Source organism: Lampetra fluviatilis, chromosome 13, assembly GCF_964198595.1.
Source record: "Lampetra fluviatilis chromosome 13, kcLamFluv1.1, whole genome shotgun sequence".
Lineage (NCBI taxonomy): Eukaryota > Metazoa > Chordata > Hyperoartia > Petromyzontiformes > Petromyzontidae > Lampetra > Lampetra fluviatilis.
In genome coordinates, this window is record NC_136287.1 from 11,032,687 (window position 1) to 11,049,390 (window position 16,704).

The following is a 16,704-nucleotide window of genomic DNA, read 5'->3' on the forward strand; positions in this document are numbered from 1 at the left end:
CATTGCAGAGCATATGGGAAAGTGCACCCCCTCCTGTGTAAATGATAACTAGGCCACTGGAACATATTTTTTCGGAGAATTTCTGTATACAAATTTTTCCTACAGACTCTTGATTAACACAGAGGGGCATATTGCTTTCAGAGATTTCTGAATAGATTATTCATCTCATGATGTGATGCTGAGATAATATGATTGAAATTAATTGGGGAAAGTCTTTTTAAAAAATATCACAACTCTCTACAATAGCCGCCGGTGTGTTTTTGAATAGCCACAATTAAAACCTCATCGTTTCCCGTGGCAGACAAACCCGACGTACCTGGCCAAGCTCATCTTCCAGATGCCTCAGAACCGATCGACCAAGTTCATGGACGCGGTGATCTTTTCCCTGTACAATTACGGCTCCAATCTGCGCGAGGAGTACCTTCTCCTGAAGCTCTTCAAGACGGCCCTGGAGGAGGAGATCAAGTCAGTGCTCGTCATACGCTAGCATCGGCCTCAAATGGGTCCAAGTCTGACTGTATGAGATCATGTGTAGCGGTCTTATGGACGCGTTTACATGCGTAGAGTCGTGCTTCGTGATGCCCTGTGGGATTGTAGACTCAGACGGGTTGAATATTCAGGGCTGCTTGAATATTCACGCCAACATCCGCACACTCTTTGTTCCGTTGCGGGTACTCACTACTCCTCGTCTCTTAGCCCTCTCTCCCGACTCCCTCGACCTTCGTCCAGGCTACCTCGTACTCCCCCACCCGTAGCCTCCTTTGTCTCTCCAGCCCAGGAGCCTTTCTACCTGCTACCTGGCTCCTCTCTCTCTCTGACTCTCCTTTGTCTCTGACCCCTCCCCTTCCATCCAGGTTCCCCTTTTGTCCGCTTAGCCCGGGCTCCTCCCTTTTACCTGGCTCTCCTCCTACCTGGCTCCCCCACTAGCTGACGTCTCACTCTCTCTACTTGCCCTCCTCTCTCTCGCCCTTCTGGCACTCCCCTTTCTGGTTGGACCCCTTCCTGTGGTTGCCCCTCGTTGGGTCCCCGCAGTACTCCTCTACACAGGTATATGGCCCTGTTGTTCATTCACCGCTGGCTGAGGGACTACCCACACTGTGCGTATCGTGGAGGAATATTGTACGAGGTATTGAACAATACAACTATTTATTATACTACTCTGCTACCTACCACGTAGCTCTACAGCCCTATGACAAGCTCTATGTATTGTGGACGCCCATCCCAGCACTCTTCAGGCTCAGCACCTGCTTAGCTCCCGCGATGTGATGGTATCGGGCGCATTCCCGGTGATTTGGTTGAAGGCCGTCTTGTGTAAACCTTATTAAACATACTGTTCGGTCTCATTTTAGTCGGAAACCGCCTACATAGTGCAAGTGAGAGGTAATGCTGTGGCATCTGGTCCTTGGCGTGCAAACTGCGTTTAAGCACATGATGAGCAAAAACCACATTAACTTGAAGTCGTAAAGGTCAACTGGGCAGAATTGCTCATTAATTCTGGTGAACCCTCTGCCTTTCCCACAATCTACAAAACCCCCTTTGCATATTCTTGGTTCTTTCGGTAAAGTCACGTAAATAACCCACGGCGTTTCGATCGCCTGATGCAGACCGCTTGTGTTGCGATCGAAACGTCGTGGGTTATCTACGTGACTTTACCGAAAGAACCAAGAATATGAATTCCTGCAGTCACGAAAGTTTTAAGTCCCCTTTGCATAGTCCACATTTGTATGTATGTTGAAGTTCTTTCGCACTGTTTGAATTGTATATCTCACTTATGTTATACTTTTTATGATCTTTTTCATGATTTCTTAGGAGTGTTTCAGAGTAAGTATTGTTTATTATTCGCCTGCTGTGCTTGTTTGGCGTGTGACGTTGGGAAATGCTGTGTAAAACCACATGCATAACAGAACATTAAAAACAGTGGTGCTGTTAAATCTGAGTGAATCATTATATTCTTGCACCGTACATATTTTTCAAAACCAAATTTTAGAGCCCAGCGTCTAAAATGAGGCATTACGCATCCCCCCCCGCAGGTCCAAGGTGGACCAGATGCAGGACATTGTGACGGGAAACCCGACCGTCATCAAGATGGTGGTGAGCTTCAACCGTGGCACGCGAGGGCAGAATGCCCTACGGCAGCTGCTGGGACCTCTGGTGAAGGAGGTCATCGAGGACAAGGCCCTGAACATCAACACGAACCCTGTGGAGGTCTACAAGGCCTGGGTCAACCAGATGGAGAGTCAAACGGGAGAGGCCAGGTACGTGACATGTGTTACGCAACCCCAAAAAGCAAACTTCTTGCCCTTGGAGAGGTGTGCCGGTCTCGTGTTCTCCGAGCGGTCCAGCATGAGTTTGTTTTCTTTCAATGAGAGAAAAGACGTTGAAATCTCCAGTCAGGTAGAGCCACTCTGGCGACTTAACTGCATTCTCATATGGAAACGGAAGGCAATCACATGACTTGACTGTTAAAATTGGAATGTTTACCACTGACTAGCTGTTGCCAGCAGAAATTAGCACTACACAATGTTTTTTTGAGCATGGAGAAACTCAGATTTTGTGAATAATTTTTACACCGATTGGCAATACCCATCTTGAATTGGTTTTACAATATAACATGTATACATCAAATTGCTAGATGCAAAAGGCTGGTCAGTTGCAGTTTGTGGACCAGTATTTGAGATTTGCTGCCATAATGCGAGTTGTATTGATTTCCTGCTACAATGCCTAATGCGGGGAAGGCAATGCAGACACATTCCAGCATGTTCCTTAAGGCCAAGTTGCTGCCTGCCTTTCAGCTTTAACATGAAACATGTTTTGTGATTGGCTAAGTTCCAAACTCTTCATCCCTTGTAGTTCATTGTATACTCAAATAATGTAGTTGCCAACATCTCGGAGGACGGCTTACAAAGGCTAGTATTAGATACACATCAGGATGTAAAAATTACTTTCATTACATGCATCACTGGTGTGTTCACATTTTTTGTTCCAATAATGTATCCTTATGAAGAGTGATTTCTTTTTAAATAAAACTGAACCACCACTTGCTTAAAACAGCTTTTCTAATAACTTGATGGTTTTTTTTGTGCATCAACCTTCGACTCGCTATGCTTGAAGCAGGTTTAATCAGTCTGTGGGTGCTAGATTAAAACCTAGAGTCACAGTCGTGTCAGCTCAGCACTGGTCTCTGAGCCGCCCAGCCTGCCACCTCCCCTTGATCCTACATCACAATGAGCTTCATTGATGACCTCCTCATGAGCTCCTTTGATTCAAATACTTGAGGAGTTATTCGTCCCAACATTAGACATCAAGCACGTGCATGCAATCAAACAACATGTGTATAAATTTTGATTTAAAGCTTTCGTGACTGCAGGGATTCATATTATTGGTTCTTTCGGTAAAGTCACGTAGAAGGGAAATAATACAATAATAGAAATGTAAAACAATAAAAATTCTCACGTTTCGACCGCAACACAAGCAATCATCATCAGGTGTGAAATCCACAGCAAAAAAATGTGAAAAAAGTGCCGTGGATTTCACACCTGATGATGATTGCTTGTGTTGCAGTCGAAACGTCGCGAGAATTTTTATTGTTTATATTTACATTATTTTATGATTTCCCTTCTACGTGACTTTACCGAAAGAACCAAAAATAACATGTGTATAGCTTTAGAGCAGGGGTTGCCAACCAAATTAACAAGAAGAGCCTTTTTTTTGGTTAAAAATATAAATATATTTTAAGAGCCGCGATGCATGTGATGACGAGACGGTGGTCCTTCATAAGTAACGTCACGAAGCAGCCATTTTAAGGAGCCACATGCGACTCCAGAGACGTAGGTTTGCCGACCCCTGACCTCGAGGAACGTGACGTGCACGGCTGTAATCGCGCCGCGTTGTCGTTTCTCAGCAACCTGCCGTACGACGTGGCTCCCGAGCAAGCGCTGGCGCACGACGATGTCAAGAAGAGGATGGAGACGTCGATCCGCAACCTCCGCATGGCCACCGACAAATTCCTCCTTTCCATTTTCAACTCCCTCGACAACATCCCGTACGTGTGCCTGGTCACGCTGTGTGCGCGCATGAAGAGTCGGGCAGAAAGGGCGTGCGACGAAGAAGCGAGCCGGTGTTAAATTGCCGAGCGATACTAAATTTTATCGTTGATAGACTTGCTGAAATGGTAAAGTCTCGATGGTTAAAACACTTCGTTTTGTGTGGGTAGATGGGCGACTGCGATAGCAAGTGGCAATTTTGGCAATTACTACCACAATGCGTTCCATATCCAAAATGTTTTTGTCTTCTCCCTTACTCATAATATGGGACAAATAATTTGTGCGTAACATTATAATCCTTCATCTCGTGGGATGCATGTCTTTCCATGTGGTAATTGTGACAACTATTGCCTTTCGTGGTGACGTGCAGAGTCGCATTGAATCTACACACCTTAAATTGTGTTCATTGCCATAATGAAATGCGGGCCATTAATATGAAACTAATCCTGGATCACAAAGCATCCAGAGGCATTAATTTAATCTGAGAATTTAGTGCATGAGTGCATTTACGTGTACATTACTTAATGGTTAGAATCGTCATGTGTTTTATGAGATGATGAATATTTGCACAAGGGTTGTATTATCCTTTATATCAAAGCTCCAAGTGAACAGGATGTCAATTGAGGGATGCATCTTATTATGTTACCCGTACTGTGAATAACATTGGCAAAGCAAACGCTTAACTGTAATTCCATTATTAAATAGTTTTGATAGTTTTTATGAACATTTAAAAATTACTTAACACCCAAGTATTTCTGTATCAATATGTAATGTCATCTGGTATGCGCCTAATTATGGAGATGAGATATATTATCCAGCGAAGCAGATCTATAAACCAAACCATAGCACGCAGGCCTCACCACACTTCCCGACACCGCAGTCTTATCCCGTGGCGTTGACCAGCATGTGTCTGTGCACGTAGCTATGGCATGCGGTACATTGCCAAGGTGCTGAAGAACTCTCTGCGTGAGAAGTTCCCCGATGCCACAGACGATGAACTCCTCAAGGTAGAAAGGGTCGACCCCCCACCCCCACCGAGTGCTCGGCAATCTCCTCTTCCTCCTCTTCCTTCGCTCCCTGCGAAGCCTCAAGAAGCCTATTCTATCGTCTTATGCTTCCTCTTCGCCTGCTTGACCACAAGCTTTGGCCCTTCTATTCTTCGTAGCCGGCTTCTTCACCTCCTGGAAGTGTTTCCTTTATCAAGTTACAGTAGTTTAATACAGCATTTGCTGTATGCAAATGTACCCGATCCTGCTGGCAAGCTACTCTCATCATGGCCATGAGCAAGACCTGTCCACCAAGTTTCAAAAGGCCCATGTCGATGCATGTCCAATATTTTTGCATTTGGAAGAAAACTTGAGAACTGGGAGAAAACTCAAACATACGAGAGGATAACATATCCTGCCATAAATCTGCTTTTGCTGGAGTGCTTCCTGCAAGTACTTATTTTCTCTGCAAGTCATGACTTGCCATTTTGGTGTCATCCACAACCCCGGCTGGATCACAGATGTGCATTATATCCCTTGCCAATTGAATTAACAGTATCCAGACATGACAACCCAATATCCTGCAATGCAAGTTGATAGTACATTTTGAACGACAGCTCAAACGTGTGAGAATTGTTCCTCAAACATTAAAGCGTGAATGTAATTATTGATTTAATTAATGTGTCCATGGAAAATCTCATTGGGTCTCAGGAATATTTTTCAGGATGGTCTTGTTATTGGCATCTTTGACCCATTCCATTACAAATCATTTTGCCTGGAGACTAAACCCGAAGTATCTGGAGAAAACCATTGCATACAAATGGATGGTCAAAGTTCCATGCAGATGGGTTCACAAACCCACCACAACTGTCCTGCCACCTTCTTGCAACTTCACCGCCTCGTGGGTTTGGGATCTTTACAAGTCTCTATGGTACTCTATCTCTTGGTTCCAAAGCACCGGATTGCACAAGTGCACCGCCGTGCTTGGCTTGGTGATTGAGTGAGGCTATGAACCTCGTTGATTGAAAACATTTCGCTTCGTGTGTTATTCTACGCCATTCAGCCGATTCAGAAGAGCATCACCGAAGACGCACCTTGGTTGTGTTTTTCATCACCGAAACTTCTCAACTGTGTGTGAACGCTTCATGCCTCAAAGGCCTAAGGGGGGGGGGCGATGCCTTTCCTCCCTGCTGCTCTGCTGCCCCTTTCTGAATCCTCCTGCTGTACAAATCTCTAGTGCAGTAGTTGAAGTGCTTTCCTTTATAGCAGCTTTGACTCTAAACATGCTAAACCCTAATAATCTGTCACTGCTGTTCTGTAAACAAAATTGGTTAGATATGAACGGTGTGCTTAGTTTTTCAAAATGTATTGGAAGATATTTAGTATAATGATTATTAATATTTTTTGCATTTTGTTACATTTATGTGTTTCATCTTCATACTCCAAACACGCTGTCTCTTGCAGATATTTGGGGAAGATATTTACATACGAAATGTATCAACTTTTTTTTACTTGTATAGTTAAAAGCATGCGTACACGAATCCCTTAATTATGAATTTGCAAAGTTGTTCTTGATTTATAGCCATGTGATGACCTTCCAGTCAAGTCTAATCGAGTCCACTGCGATATTTCCACATCATCGGAACATCTTTTAGTAGCTGTCGTATCCACGTCCCGCACACGCTGAATAAATCCCAGGCATTTTTCTTTTTCGGCAAATCTGCTGCGCGCGTACGCTTGGCTCTGTGACCTCTGTGGTGCGGCGATTGACCCCGCGCTGCTCGTTGGGTGCCTTCCGCAGATCGTCGGCAACCTGCTCTACTACCGCTACATGAACCCGGCCATTGTCGCCCCCGACGGCTTCGACATCATCGACATGTCGGCGGGCGGACAGTTGCACAGTGATCAGCGCCGCAACCTGGGCTCCGTGGCCAAGGTGCTGCAGTTCGCTGCCTCCAACAAGATTTTCGAGGGCGACAGCGCGCACCTGGCCTCCATGAATGCCTACTTGTCCGAGGCCAGCCAAAAGTTCAGGTGGGTGGCTTGGGGTGGGTGCGGGCAGATTGGCGGCTTTTAATAACAGCTGGACATCTTCTTCTTGGTTCTTTCGGTAAAGTCACGTAGAATGGAAATAATAAAATAATAAAAATATAACATAATAAAATAATTCTCACGACGTTTCGGCCACAACGCAAGCAGCCGTCCTCAGGTGAAGAACAGGTCTATTTTATTATTTCCATTCTACGTGACTTTACCGAAAGAACCAAGAAGATGAATCCCTGCAGTCACGAAAGCTTTAAATCGAAATTTAAGCTGGACATCTGCGAAAAAGAGCGTCAAAGCTCATTGGATTCCTACAGTGTAAATAAATATTCTGATTCTGAAATGTTCTGAATACTCACGAGTGAAGAGCTGTGCTCCTACAAGAGGTTGATAGTACGGTATAACAATCTAATATTCTGTAATAATATACAGCATATTAAATTACTTAGGAATTAAAACAACATGAACAAGAGTTTTTAACCTAAATGTTGTGTATACATGTGTGTGTAGTGGGGAGCGGTAGTGTAGCGGTTAGCGCGCTGCGCTACGTACCTGGCGGCCCGGGTTCGATTCCCGCTCACGGCCATCACCAGTGACGATTATCTGAACCGGTCCTGGCCCTCCCTTAGGTCGACTCAGCCTCAAATGAGTATCTGGTGCAATGTGTAAACATCGCCACTGGGAAGACAGCCGGTCGGGCTTTGTGCTGACCATCCACACTTCCGTGCCGTGCCGGCCTTCATAGGTGTTCGCTAACAGCACTTGCCTCAAAAGTCTGCTAAGGCTATACGAGGGATATAACTATATATATACAGTATATATTTATTGTAAATGCAGCATGAGTGTAGAAGAGGTACACAGGAGGTGGCGCACACACGAGAAACCCATCTCTCTGCTCCTGCTACAGGAAGTTTTTCCAGGCGGCGTGCGAGGTTCCCGAGCCCGAGGACAAGTTCAGCATTGACGAGTACTCGGACCTGGTGACCGTGTCCAAGCCCGTGATCTACACCACCGTGGGCGAGCTCATCAACACGCACTCGGTGAGGCTGCCCCCCCCCCCCTGCCGACGGCCAGCCTCCTGGCCATTCTCGCCTCTCTTATGACGACGAGGAGTCTTCAAGTCAATATTGTTTAGAATTATTCCGTGGCACGTTTCGGGTGCGTAGATCCACCATCCAAGGTGCCGTTTCGCCGAACGCAAAAAATAATATAGTGGAGCTGGGCGGTCCACTTCATTACTTAAATAATCACCCTAAAATTAGTTGGAGGAAAAAAAAAAAGTTTTGCCCCTCTGTTCCCACGTGTGCTGCCGGACAGGAGGTGATGACACTCACTCCATACAGTCGCGATCAGCACCGTCGTTAAAGCTGCATCCCGTGCGTTTTGTGCAGTTGCCACACATCGGCAGCCCTTTTGTCATTCCAGTGCCGGATGGGGCTCTCTCCCCAAGCCGTGCAGGTTGGTCATGGGCCATATCTCATCAGATTTCAGAAGCTGAGCAGAGGTGAACCTCGACAGCGAATGGATGGGTGACAACCATGCATAGACAGGCGTTCATAGGCTTGCAGGGCTACGAAGTGGGCAGCAGAGGGCAGAGCAGCATATTTTTACGCGCTTGCATTTCCATCCGCAACTTCACCAATCCTCACTGGCCAGAGTAGTAAACAAAATGAACCTGCATAGTGCGAGGTGGTCCTCATCCGGCAGTGGATTGATCAGAGGGCTTTACGTACTTTTATGCACAGAGTTGCACAGAGCCAGCTGAAGCTCTGACGTGCCCCCCCCCCGTGTTTTGTGTACTCACGCAGTTACTGCTGGAACACGAGGACGCGATCGCTCCGGATCACAACGACCCCCTGCATGAGCTGCTGCTGGACCTGGGGGAGGTTCCCAACCTGCAGGCGCTCATCGGTGAGCGCGCTGTGAGAAGCCAACGGGGGGCAGCTGCCCGTGATCGCACGACCGGCATCGTGCAGTCCGTGTAGTGACACGCCCTCACGATTCGTATTTCGTATCATGCGGACAGGGCTTTTTCTAAGGGGTTAAAATCAACTGTTACGCTTACAACAATACACTTTATAAATCGTGCAATGGAAATGAATACATTATTTTAGGTTAACGAAAAAGGGAGAAGGGAAAATAAAACCCAATTTAAATAGAGGGCATAAATGAGGCAGGAAAAATATAGATTAAAAAAGAATCGGATCCCAATTAAAATATTGACCTTTAACCTTGACAATACTCGAACCTTACCTAATATTGCCACACATAATTGCAGTGTTTCATGCTAACAATAAAAACCCCACTGATTTACGTTCCTTTTTCAATCTCCTGCGTGACAGTCCTCCCACACTGTGTCAGTCATGGGGATTGGTTGACCATACTTCACCACGCTGGTCAGTGCGGGTTGGTGGAAGTTGGGCCTTGGCGCCGCACAGATATCGCAAACTACCGATGCCATCACCTGAGAAATCGAACTCGGTGGCGTGCAGACGTCACCGCGGCAGGGTTTTGTCACCCATTGAGCCCGGCACGGTGCGAGCTGCTACTGTTTGTGCCACCTCTTGCCATGCAGGCGAGGGTGGGGGAGACGCTTCTGACCCCAACAAGGAGGCGCAGCTGGCCAAGACAGAGATGTCTCTCACTCTGACCAGCAAGTTTGAGGTGCCAGAAGGAGATGACAGCAACATGAAGAGCCTGCTGCTCAAGTAAGCCTGGGGGCAGCTTCCCTGCACAACTCTCCTCTCCCTATTCTTAGGTTTTTTCGGTAAAGTCACGTAGGTAAAAAATAAAAATTAATTAAAGTAAAATAAAATAAAAATCACGACGTTTCGGAGGCAACACAAGCTTCCGTCTTCAGGTGGAACCGTCACAGCACGCTTGCTGTAATCAAGTAAATGAGAGATTCCAAGGGATACTACCCCGTATATATACTGGTTGAGGGGAGGGGGATGGGCCAGGACTGGCCCACTTTTATTATTATGGTAAGGTGCGGCTTGAGACTACGGCTAGTCTACATAACAAAGGACTGAGCCTTTATTATGGTAGGGTGCGGCTTGACACTACGGCTAGTCTACATAACAAAGGGCCGAGCCTTTATTATGGTAAGGTGACAGTAACTCAAGAATAGTTGTTTGTCAAAAAAGATGGTCCAAATACTACTACTGGATAAGAACGCACTTGTGACTACTGGCCTGCGAGTCGTTGTATGCACGTGTGAGGAGTGGTTCTTGCACTCGGCAAACCTGGGTTTGATTTTCGGTGTCGTACAAAATCAATGGCATGTGGATGTAAACCTGTCCTTTACCGTCTCCTAGATTGACTCGGCCTTGGTTATGTTTGTGGTGTTGCGTGTAAACTTTAGCACTGGGGGGGAGACCGGTAGCAGGGGGAGGTGCTGGCTATACCACACGTGCTGTGTGTTAGCAATGGGTAGTTATTAACGGCACAGGTCCCGATGCCGTATAAGACTTAACGAGGGATCTTTGTGTGTGTGTGTGTGGCTGCAGGACCAAAAGGCTCATTGTGGACGTCATCCGTGTGCAGCCTGGAGACACTCTCGCCGAGATCCTGAAAACTCCAGCCACATCTGAGCAGGTGGGAGGATTAGGGGTGATGCAGCACAAGACACAGGACACGAGCGATGTAACACGAGAGGGAGACCATTCTATACTCTTGGGTTCTTTCGGTAAAGTCACGTAGGTATAAAAAGAAATTAAATTAAATCACGACGTTTCGGGCGCAACACAAGTGCCCGTCATCAGGTGGAACAACCACCGCAATAAACCATTGCCGAAGTGGGCAAGAGGAGGCTGCTTGTAACAAGAGGCTATATTTAAGTCAGAGAGGGGGGGTGGAGCCAGGGAGGAGAGAGAGGGTGGGGGTGTGGGGTAGGAGGAGTGGGGGAGTGCCTGCTCATTGTAGACTTTTGCCTCCGGCGACGCATCAAATATGGGCAACTTTGGCCAAAACTACAGCAGTGGCATAGAGTGGTGGAGTTCTGTCTGTCCAAAGAAAAGAGAATTTGGTGAAAAGTGGTTGATGAGATGATGTGGTCCACAGACCACACGACCTCAGATTATCATGTAATTGTGAGTTGCCATTCTATAATGTCTGCTCGGGGTATAGACAACTACATTTTTTATATAAATATATAAAAATATATAGTGACTTAAAACTTACTTATTTTCCCTAGCTCGCCCCACAACCTTCTTAATCCCCCCCTCATAACCACCACCATTACTGTTCCCTCTTCATATTCTCATTATATGGCTTTCATTCATTCAATCCATTCATCATCATTTACCGTCATCAATTTCGCTTTCACCGAATTCACACATCGCAGATTGTTCCCCATAGCTTCCTCTAATTTATTTAATTCACCTCATGCCCATTACATTCATGTGAACCGTTATTAATTCTTTGCAAATCGCCTTAGTTAAGGCGTGATATATATTATGTTAAGATAAGATATCCTGGACATGAACAGGGGGAGGGAAGCAGTCAGAAGTGCAGGCGGCCAGGGCGAGGGTATTCCAGACAGCGTTCGGGGCTGCAGAAAACTGGTGATGACCTCCCATTGAGCGGAGGTTGTCTGGGATGGGGCTGTCATCATATAAGGCCTTGCATATAAAAGCGCTCCACTCAGAGCCGATGAGACAAACGAGGCTGACTTGCATGCGAACATACACGTGCGGCGATGAGTGCAGGAGGTGGAGCATGCGATGATGATCCAGAGGCGGACCATCATGGCGGCGAAGACGCCCGAGAAGATGAAAGGCGGCCAGGTGCTGGCCGAGGCCGACCAGCCACTGGATAAGAAGAAGCGCACCATCGCCAAGAACCTGAAGATCCTCGAGTCGGCTTCCCTCGTCTCGTCGGCTGCCAACTACCAGCAGCTCATCAATGACATCGCCAAGGTCTCTCAAGCTTCACGCCATACCGATCCCTCATCGGCGGTGTTTCATTACGTTCATGTTTTTTGTCTGTTGCGGTTGCACCCGATTCGAGAGCCGAATGGCTCACAGGGCTATACCTAATAAATTAAACTTGAAACTTGAAATTATGGATCTCAGTAATATAAGTCAGCTGTTGCTTATCTAGGGTAATGGTGGCCTAAGGAGGGTTACCCGGAGAAAAACTAAAACACACGTCATGCAAAATGTATGTAAATTAGAGTATGCAAATGAATTGTTTACCGACATGGAGTGGGGGGGGGTCAAGACGTGTGGAAGGTATTGTCTGTTCGTATTTCTCCAAGTAATTGATTGCTTGCCAACATGTTTGACATGTTGATTGAGGCCACGTGAGCTGACCCTCTGAGTGAGGAGCGGCTAATAATTAAGTCAGCAGTGCACGTAAAGTTTTTTTTTTCTTTTTCCACCAGCTCTGTTAATCTGCAACTGGGCTATCTGTCCATGAATAATCGAGGGTTACCCATAAAAGCCTTACCTGCGTTTGAAGGTTATTTCTCAGGAGTGTCCTGACAGGTGTCTGTAGCAACAAAAACATTGCATACAAGGCGATAGATAGCACTCTCCTGCCTTCTCCTTGACACCGTGTGTAGTCTTTCAGGTTGGTGTCTTGTGCACAATATATATTGACGCTTCACAGTTTAAGCAGGGCAACCGTAAGAAGCGAGTTGCGGCTTGAAAGACGAATGCGCTGCCCCGTGGCGTAATTTGTTTACCAGAATTATTTTTCTTTTACGTGCAGGACATCCGCAATCAGCGTCGCTACCGGCAGAGGCGTAAGGCGGAGCTGGTGAAGCTGCAGCAGACTCTGAATGCCCTCAACTCCAAGACGACCTTCTACGAGGAGCAAATCGACTACTACAACAAGTACATCAAGACCTGCCTCGACAACCTGGCCCGCAGTGGCAAGTGCGTAATCTCACGACATTGCAGGACCCTGTAGCTCGGACTGTGTTGTCCCCTCTGCTGGTGGTTTGGTTTATCTCTCCTTGTGAAAACATTGGGAACTGTGAGTAAAGCTCACAGTGGTTCAGTGTGAATGCTCCCTTGACCCAAATACACGAATTAGCATTCTGTAAGTTGCCAGCGAGACTGATTCAAGAGCGCTGAATCCATATTGGATTCCAGCGCAGGGAGAGCCGATTGAGCCCCTGTCCTGGCAATGTCCACGTTAACCCTTTACCGTTCCGAGGCATCTGCAAGTTACAGGGTGGGGTCCCGTTCACCACCGAATCTCGTAGCGTGCAAGCGGTTCGCGTTAAATTCATTTCGAGAAGCGTAGCACTTGATGTTTTTAAAGACATTGTACTGTACACGCCGCAGAGAACTGTAACGACACGACCGCACTCTAAGATAGCTGACGCCAAACTGTGCCACACGCCCTCCCGCATGGCCCTTTACTTCAGATTCCATTCAGAATCAGTTTTATTCCATTTGCAATCGATTCCATTCCGTACGTGTACGTCATCGGATCAGAAAAGGATTAAAAACAGTTCAGTTCGTACTTAACAATTAAATTGATCCGTAGATTCAGTCGTTGGTCAAAAAGAAATATAGGTCCCAAATCTCTCCCATTCCTGTTATGAATGTAACTTCACTTGCTCTGAAGATATTTGTGAAAGGTGCTGCCTTTAAAAATGTACTTTGTAATCTGACCATGTGCTGTGAGCTTGTTGAATGTGTTTGCTAACAATTGCTTTTAATTGACAACACAAAATAATGTCGGGATGTCTACTTTGTGTATTTAATAGCTTTTAACTTGGTACTTGAGTTCGATTCCTGGCCATGGCTAACGGCAGTGACGAGTGATATCTGAGCCGGCCCTTGGCTCCTCCTTCACCAACTCGCTCTGACCAGCGTGGTGAAGTATGGTTAAACAACATCCATGACTGACACAGCATTAGGCCTTTATCCTGCAGTAAGGGTTGTAAATCTGTTTTAAAAGCAATTTAAAAACTGCTCCCCCCCATAATTTAACAATGCGTTCTGTGAACATTATGTTTTTCCTACTGAACAGCCGTATTTGTGTTTTGTAAGGCTACGGCTAATAGTCGCGCGCACGTCCGTTTTTTTTTTTTTAAGGAACTCGCGGCGATCGGTGCATCAAGGCAGCAGCGCCAAGGGTAGTTCAGGCAAGAAGGTGAAGCAGACGAACCTGCGCTACACGGCAGCGCGGCTGCACGAGAAAGGAGTGCTGCTGGAGATCGAAGGGCTGCAGCCCAGCCAGTACGTGTGTTTCGCTTTCCACTACGCACGGGGCAACTTGGCGAGAGTGCCGTGACCGAATTCCGTGCGTTTACCGATGCATTGGCCCAAGCGACTCAGAATTCATCCGGTCTCGTCAGGTCTCAGAAAGCTAAGTTGAGCGTGGGTAGTACTCGGATGGGCAACCACAGTGGGACAGCGCAGTGCAGAAGAATCTACCCACCCTCTACCTGCTATGATCAGCATGGTGAAGTAGGGTCAAACAACCCCTCCCATGTAATGAGGCCTAAAATTCAGGAGTGGATTGACAAAAGGGTGTACGTAATAATTTTTTCTTGTTATTTTCGTGTTCAAGGTTGTTTAAATACATTAAAAATGTGTGGGATTTGTAAGGTTTTGTATATACGTCATTGAGGACCCACGTACTAATGCTGGACTGATGTTGCAGGTTCAAGAATGTGCTCTTTGACATCAGCCCCTCGGACGAGGTGGGCGATTTCGATGTGAGAGCAAAGTTCATGGGAGTGGAGATGGAGAAAGTACAGCTGCATTTCCAGGTGACTGTGTACCCAGCTCACACAATTCCACTCAACCCCCAGAGGATAACTGAAGTTCATTTCTAAAAGCCCATTTGATCAATTTGATATTTGGTAAAAAAAAATTCATGACGATCTTTTAATATGATAGCTTGTCATGTATGTCAACGTATAGATGTTTGAATTGACTTGGCCTCGTCAACTGGTCAATCTATGGAGACTGTTCACAATGGGAATGTGGAATTCCCATGACTGAATTGGGGGTCCCCCAAGACTGCTGCTCTTCCTCATGGATCAGGGAGAGGCATATTGGTTTACTTTTCAGTTTGCATAGCCACACTGTCCAATTGGCAGTGCAGCATGCATCCTAATCGCAAGGTTGTGCCGTTAGCATCCTGACCACAAATGAATGAACCTTTGATCCCACGTATTGCGGAACCTCAACAAGTGAGAGTCAAATCACTGGAAGGTGTGTGTGTGGTCCCTCTGTGTGAAGACTTTGTAATTTCCACCACAGGCTTAGAACTGCCAATGGAGCCGAGTGCTTTCCCAGTGTACGGTGGTGTGGCACTGCCAGACACGCACGGTCCCTTCATGTATGGACCTGCCAATAACATCATTGTCCATCTTCCTTCCGCCAGGACCTGTTGCAGTTACAGTACGAGGGGGTGGCCGTCATGAAGATCTTCGACAAGGCAAAGGTCAACGTCAATCTGCTCATCTTCCTGCTCAACAAGAAATTCTATGGAAAGTGAGGGGGTGCCCCCCTGTGGCAGGGTATGGGGGGGAAAAAACGTCTTGGGCGAGTGGGTCCTTAGACCTTAGACACCCCCCCCGCCGCCGATGCCACCCTCTTCCCCAATATGACCCCAAGGTGTGCCTCCTTGTTTTTAAAAGCACACACTTTTTCCGTATGCTTCTGCCCCAAACCCTCCTCTCGCTCTCCTCCCACCCAGGTGAATGTACGTAGCGTTTGTGTATCCACGGTGGGGAAGGGAGCCGTGGCCGAAAATAAGATTAAATTCCACGCGTCACGATGTAATGAAATTAAGTGTGGGAGGGGGGGGGGCGGAAAACGCGCCGATTTTTTGTAGTTTTCTAAATGCGGAGGCGCTACTGTTATTGTATTGAACCCTCTCACTCACGGAATGATGCACGTGCTCACAAACTTGGGGAAAGGAATGACAATTGGTGAACAGTTCTGTTTTTAACCTTTGCACAATGTACACGACAGCTAATTAAGCTGGCAGTAAGAATAAAAAAAATTGTATAACCCGTTTATATACATATTTTGTTTTCCTTAAGTAAAAGTTAGAATGTTTGAACACTCTTTTGAACAGTACATAGATTACATCCTGCACTTACCATTCGACAATCACGTCTTGAAACACTTAGTTGTCATTTATAGGGTAATATTTATACATTACAAATTAATTAACACTATTCTCTTTACAGAGTATTTTAATTCACTGACAAACGTACAGTATATGGGTGTGCTTTGGATGGTGTAAAGCAGTCTTCTTACTAAGTGCCTTACATTGTCTTGTGATTATTCTGAAACTGTCATTGTCTGAATGAATCTTCTTACATTCCACTTTTCACTTATTCCTATTTTGCTTAATCGTCTGCATAGCATCATGTATAAACAGAGATGCTCCATGTAAGTGACTTCTCTTAGTTCATCCATTCTCTGATGTCTCTCAGAAGTGAAGTTCTGCTGTTCTTTGCTGTTTATGCAAAATAAAGTAGCTGGTACGCTGCGGGTGGCTCGCCTGAGTTCTGAGTGCGCAACATCTATTTGGCAGAGTTGTGCCTTTGAACATTTTTTTTGCAAAACAAAGGGAGTTTTTTTCCTGATATGGAGTGAATACTTACTCGAAGGAAGTTCTTTGTGTGGTTAACACGAGTTTTGACATCT

The 16,704-nt window shown here is 46.2% G+C and overlaps 1 protein-coding gene across 1 annotated transcript in view; it reads left to right on the forward strand.

Annotated features, from left to right (window-relative positions):
- IQGAP1 (IQ motif containing GTPase activating protein 1) overlaps window positions 1-16,562 on the forward strand; it is a 72,916-nt gene extending 56,354 nt beyond the window's left edge. The window contains exons 25-38 of the mRNA XM_078862294.1: window positions 302-465; window positions 2,031-2,255; window positions 3,902-4,042; window positions 4,966-5,050; window positions 6,831-7,063; window positions 7,980-8,112; window positions 8,881-8,983; window positions 9,648-9,780; window positions 10,582-10,669; window positions 11,782-11,991; window positions 12,788-12,954; window positions 14,128-14,271; window positions 14,699-14,807; window positions 15,428-16,562. Coding sequence (XP_078718420.1) covers window positions 302-465; window positions 2,031-2,255; window positions 3,902-4,042; window positions 4,966-5,050; window positions 6,831-7,063; window positions 7,980-8,112; window positions 8,881-8,983; window positions 9,648-9,780; window positions 10,582-10,669; window positions 11,782-11,991; window positions 12,788-12,954; window positions 14,128-14,271; window positions 14,699-14,807; window positions 15,428-15,541 — 2,049 coding nt within the window. The 3' untranslated portion in view covers window positions 15,542-16,562. The remainder of the gene's footprint in view (window positions 1-301; window positions 466-2,030; window positions 2,256-3,901; window positions 4,043-4,965; window positions 5,051-6,830; window positions 7,064-7,979; window positions 8,113-8,880; window positions 8,984-9,647; window positions 9,781-10,581; window positions 10,670-11,781; window positions 11,992-12,787; window positions 12,955-14,127; window positions 14,272-14,698; window positions 14,808-15,427) is intronic.
- Window positions 16,563-16,704: the final 142 nt, after the last annotated feature.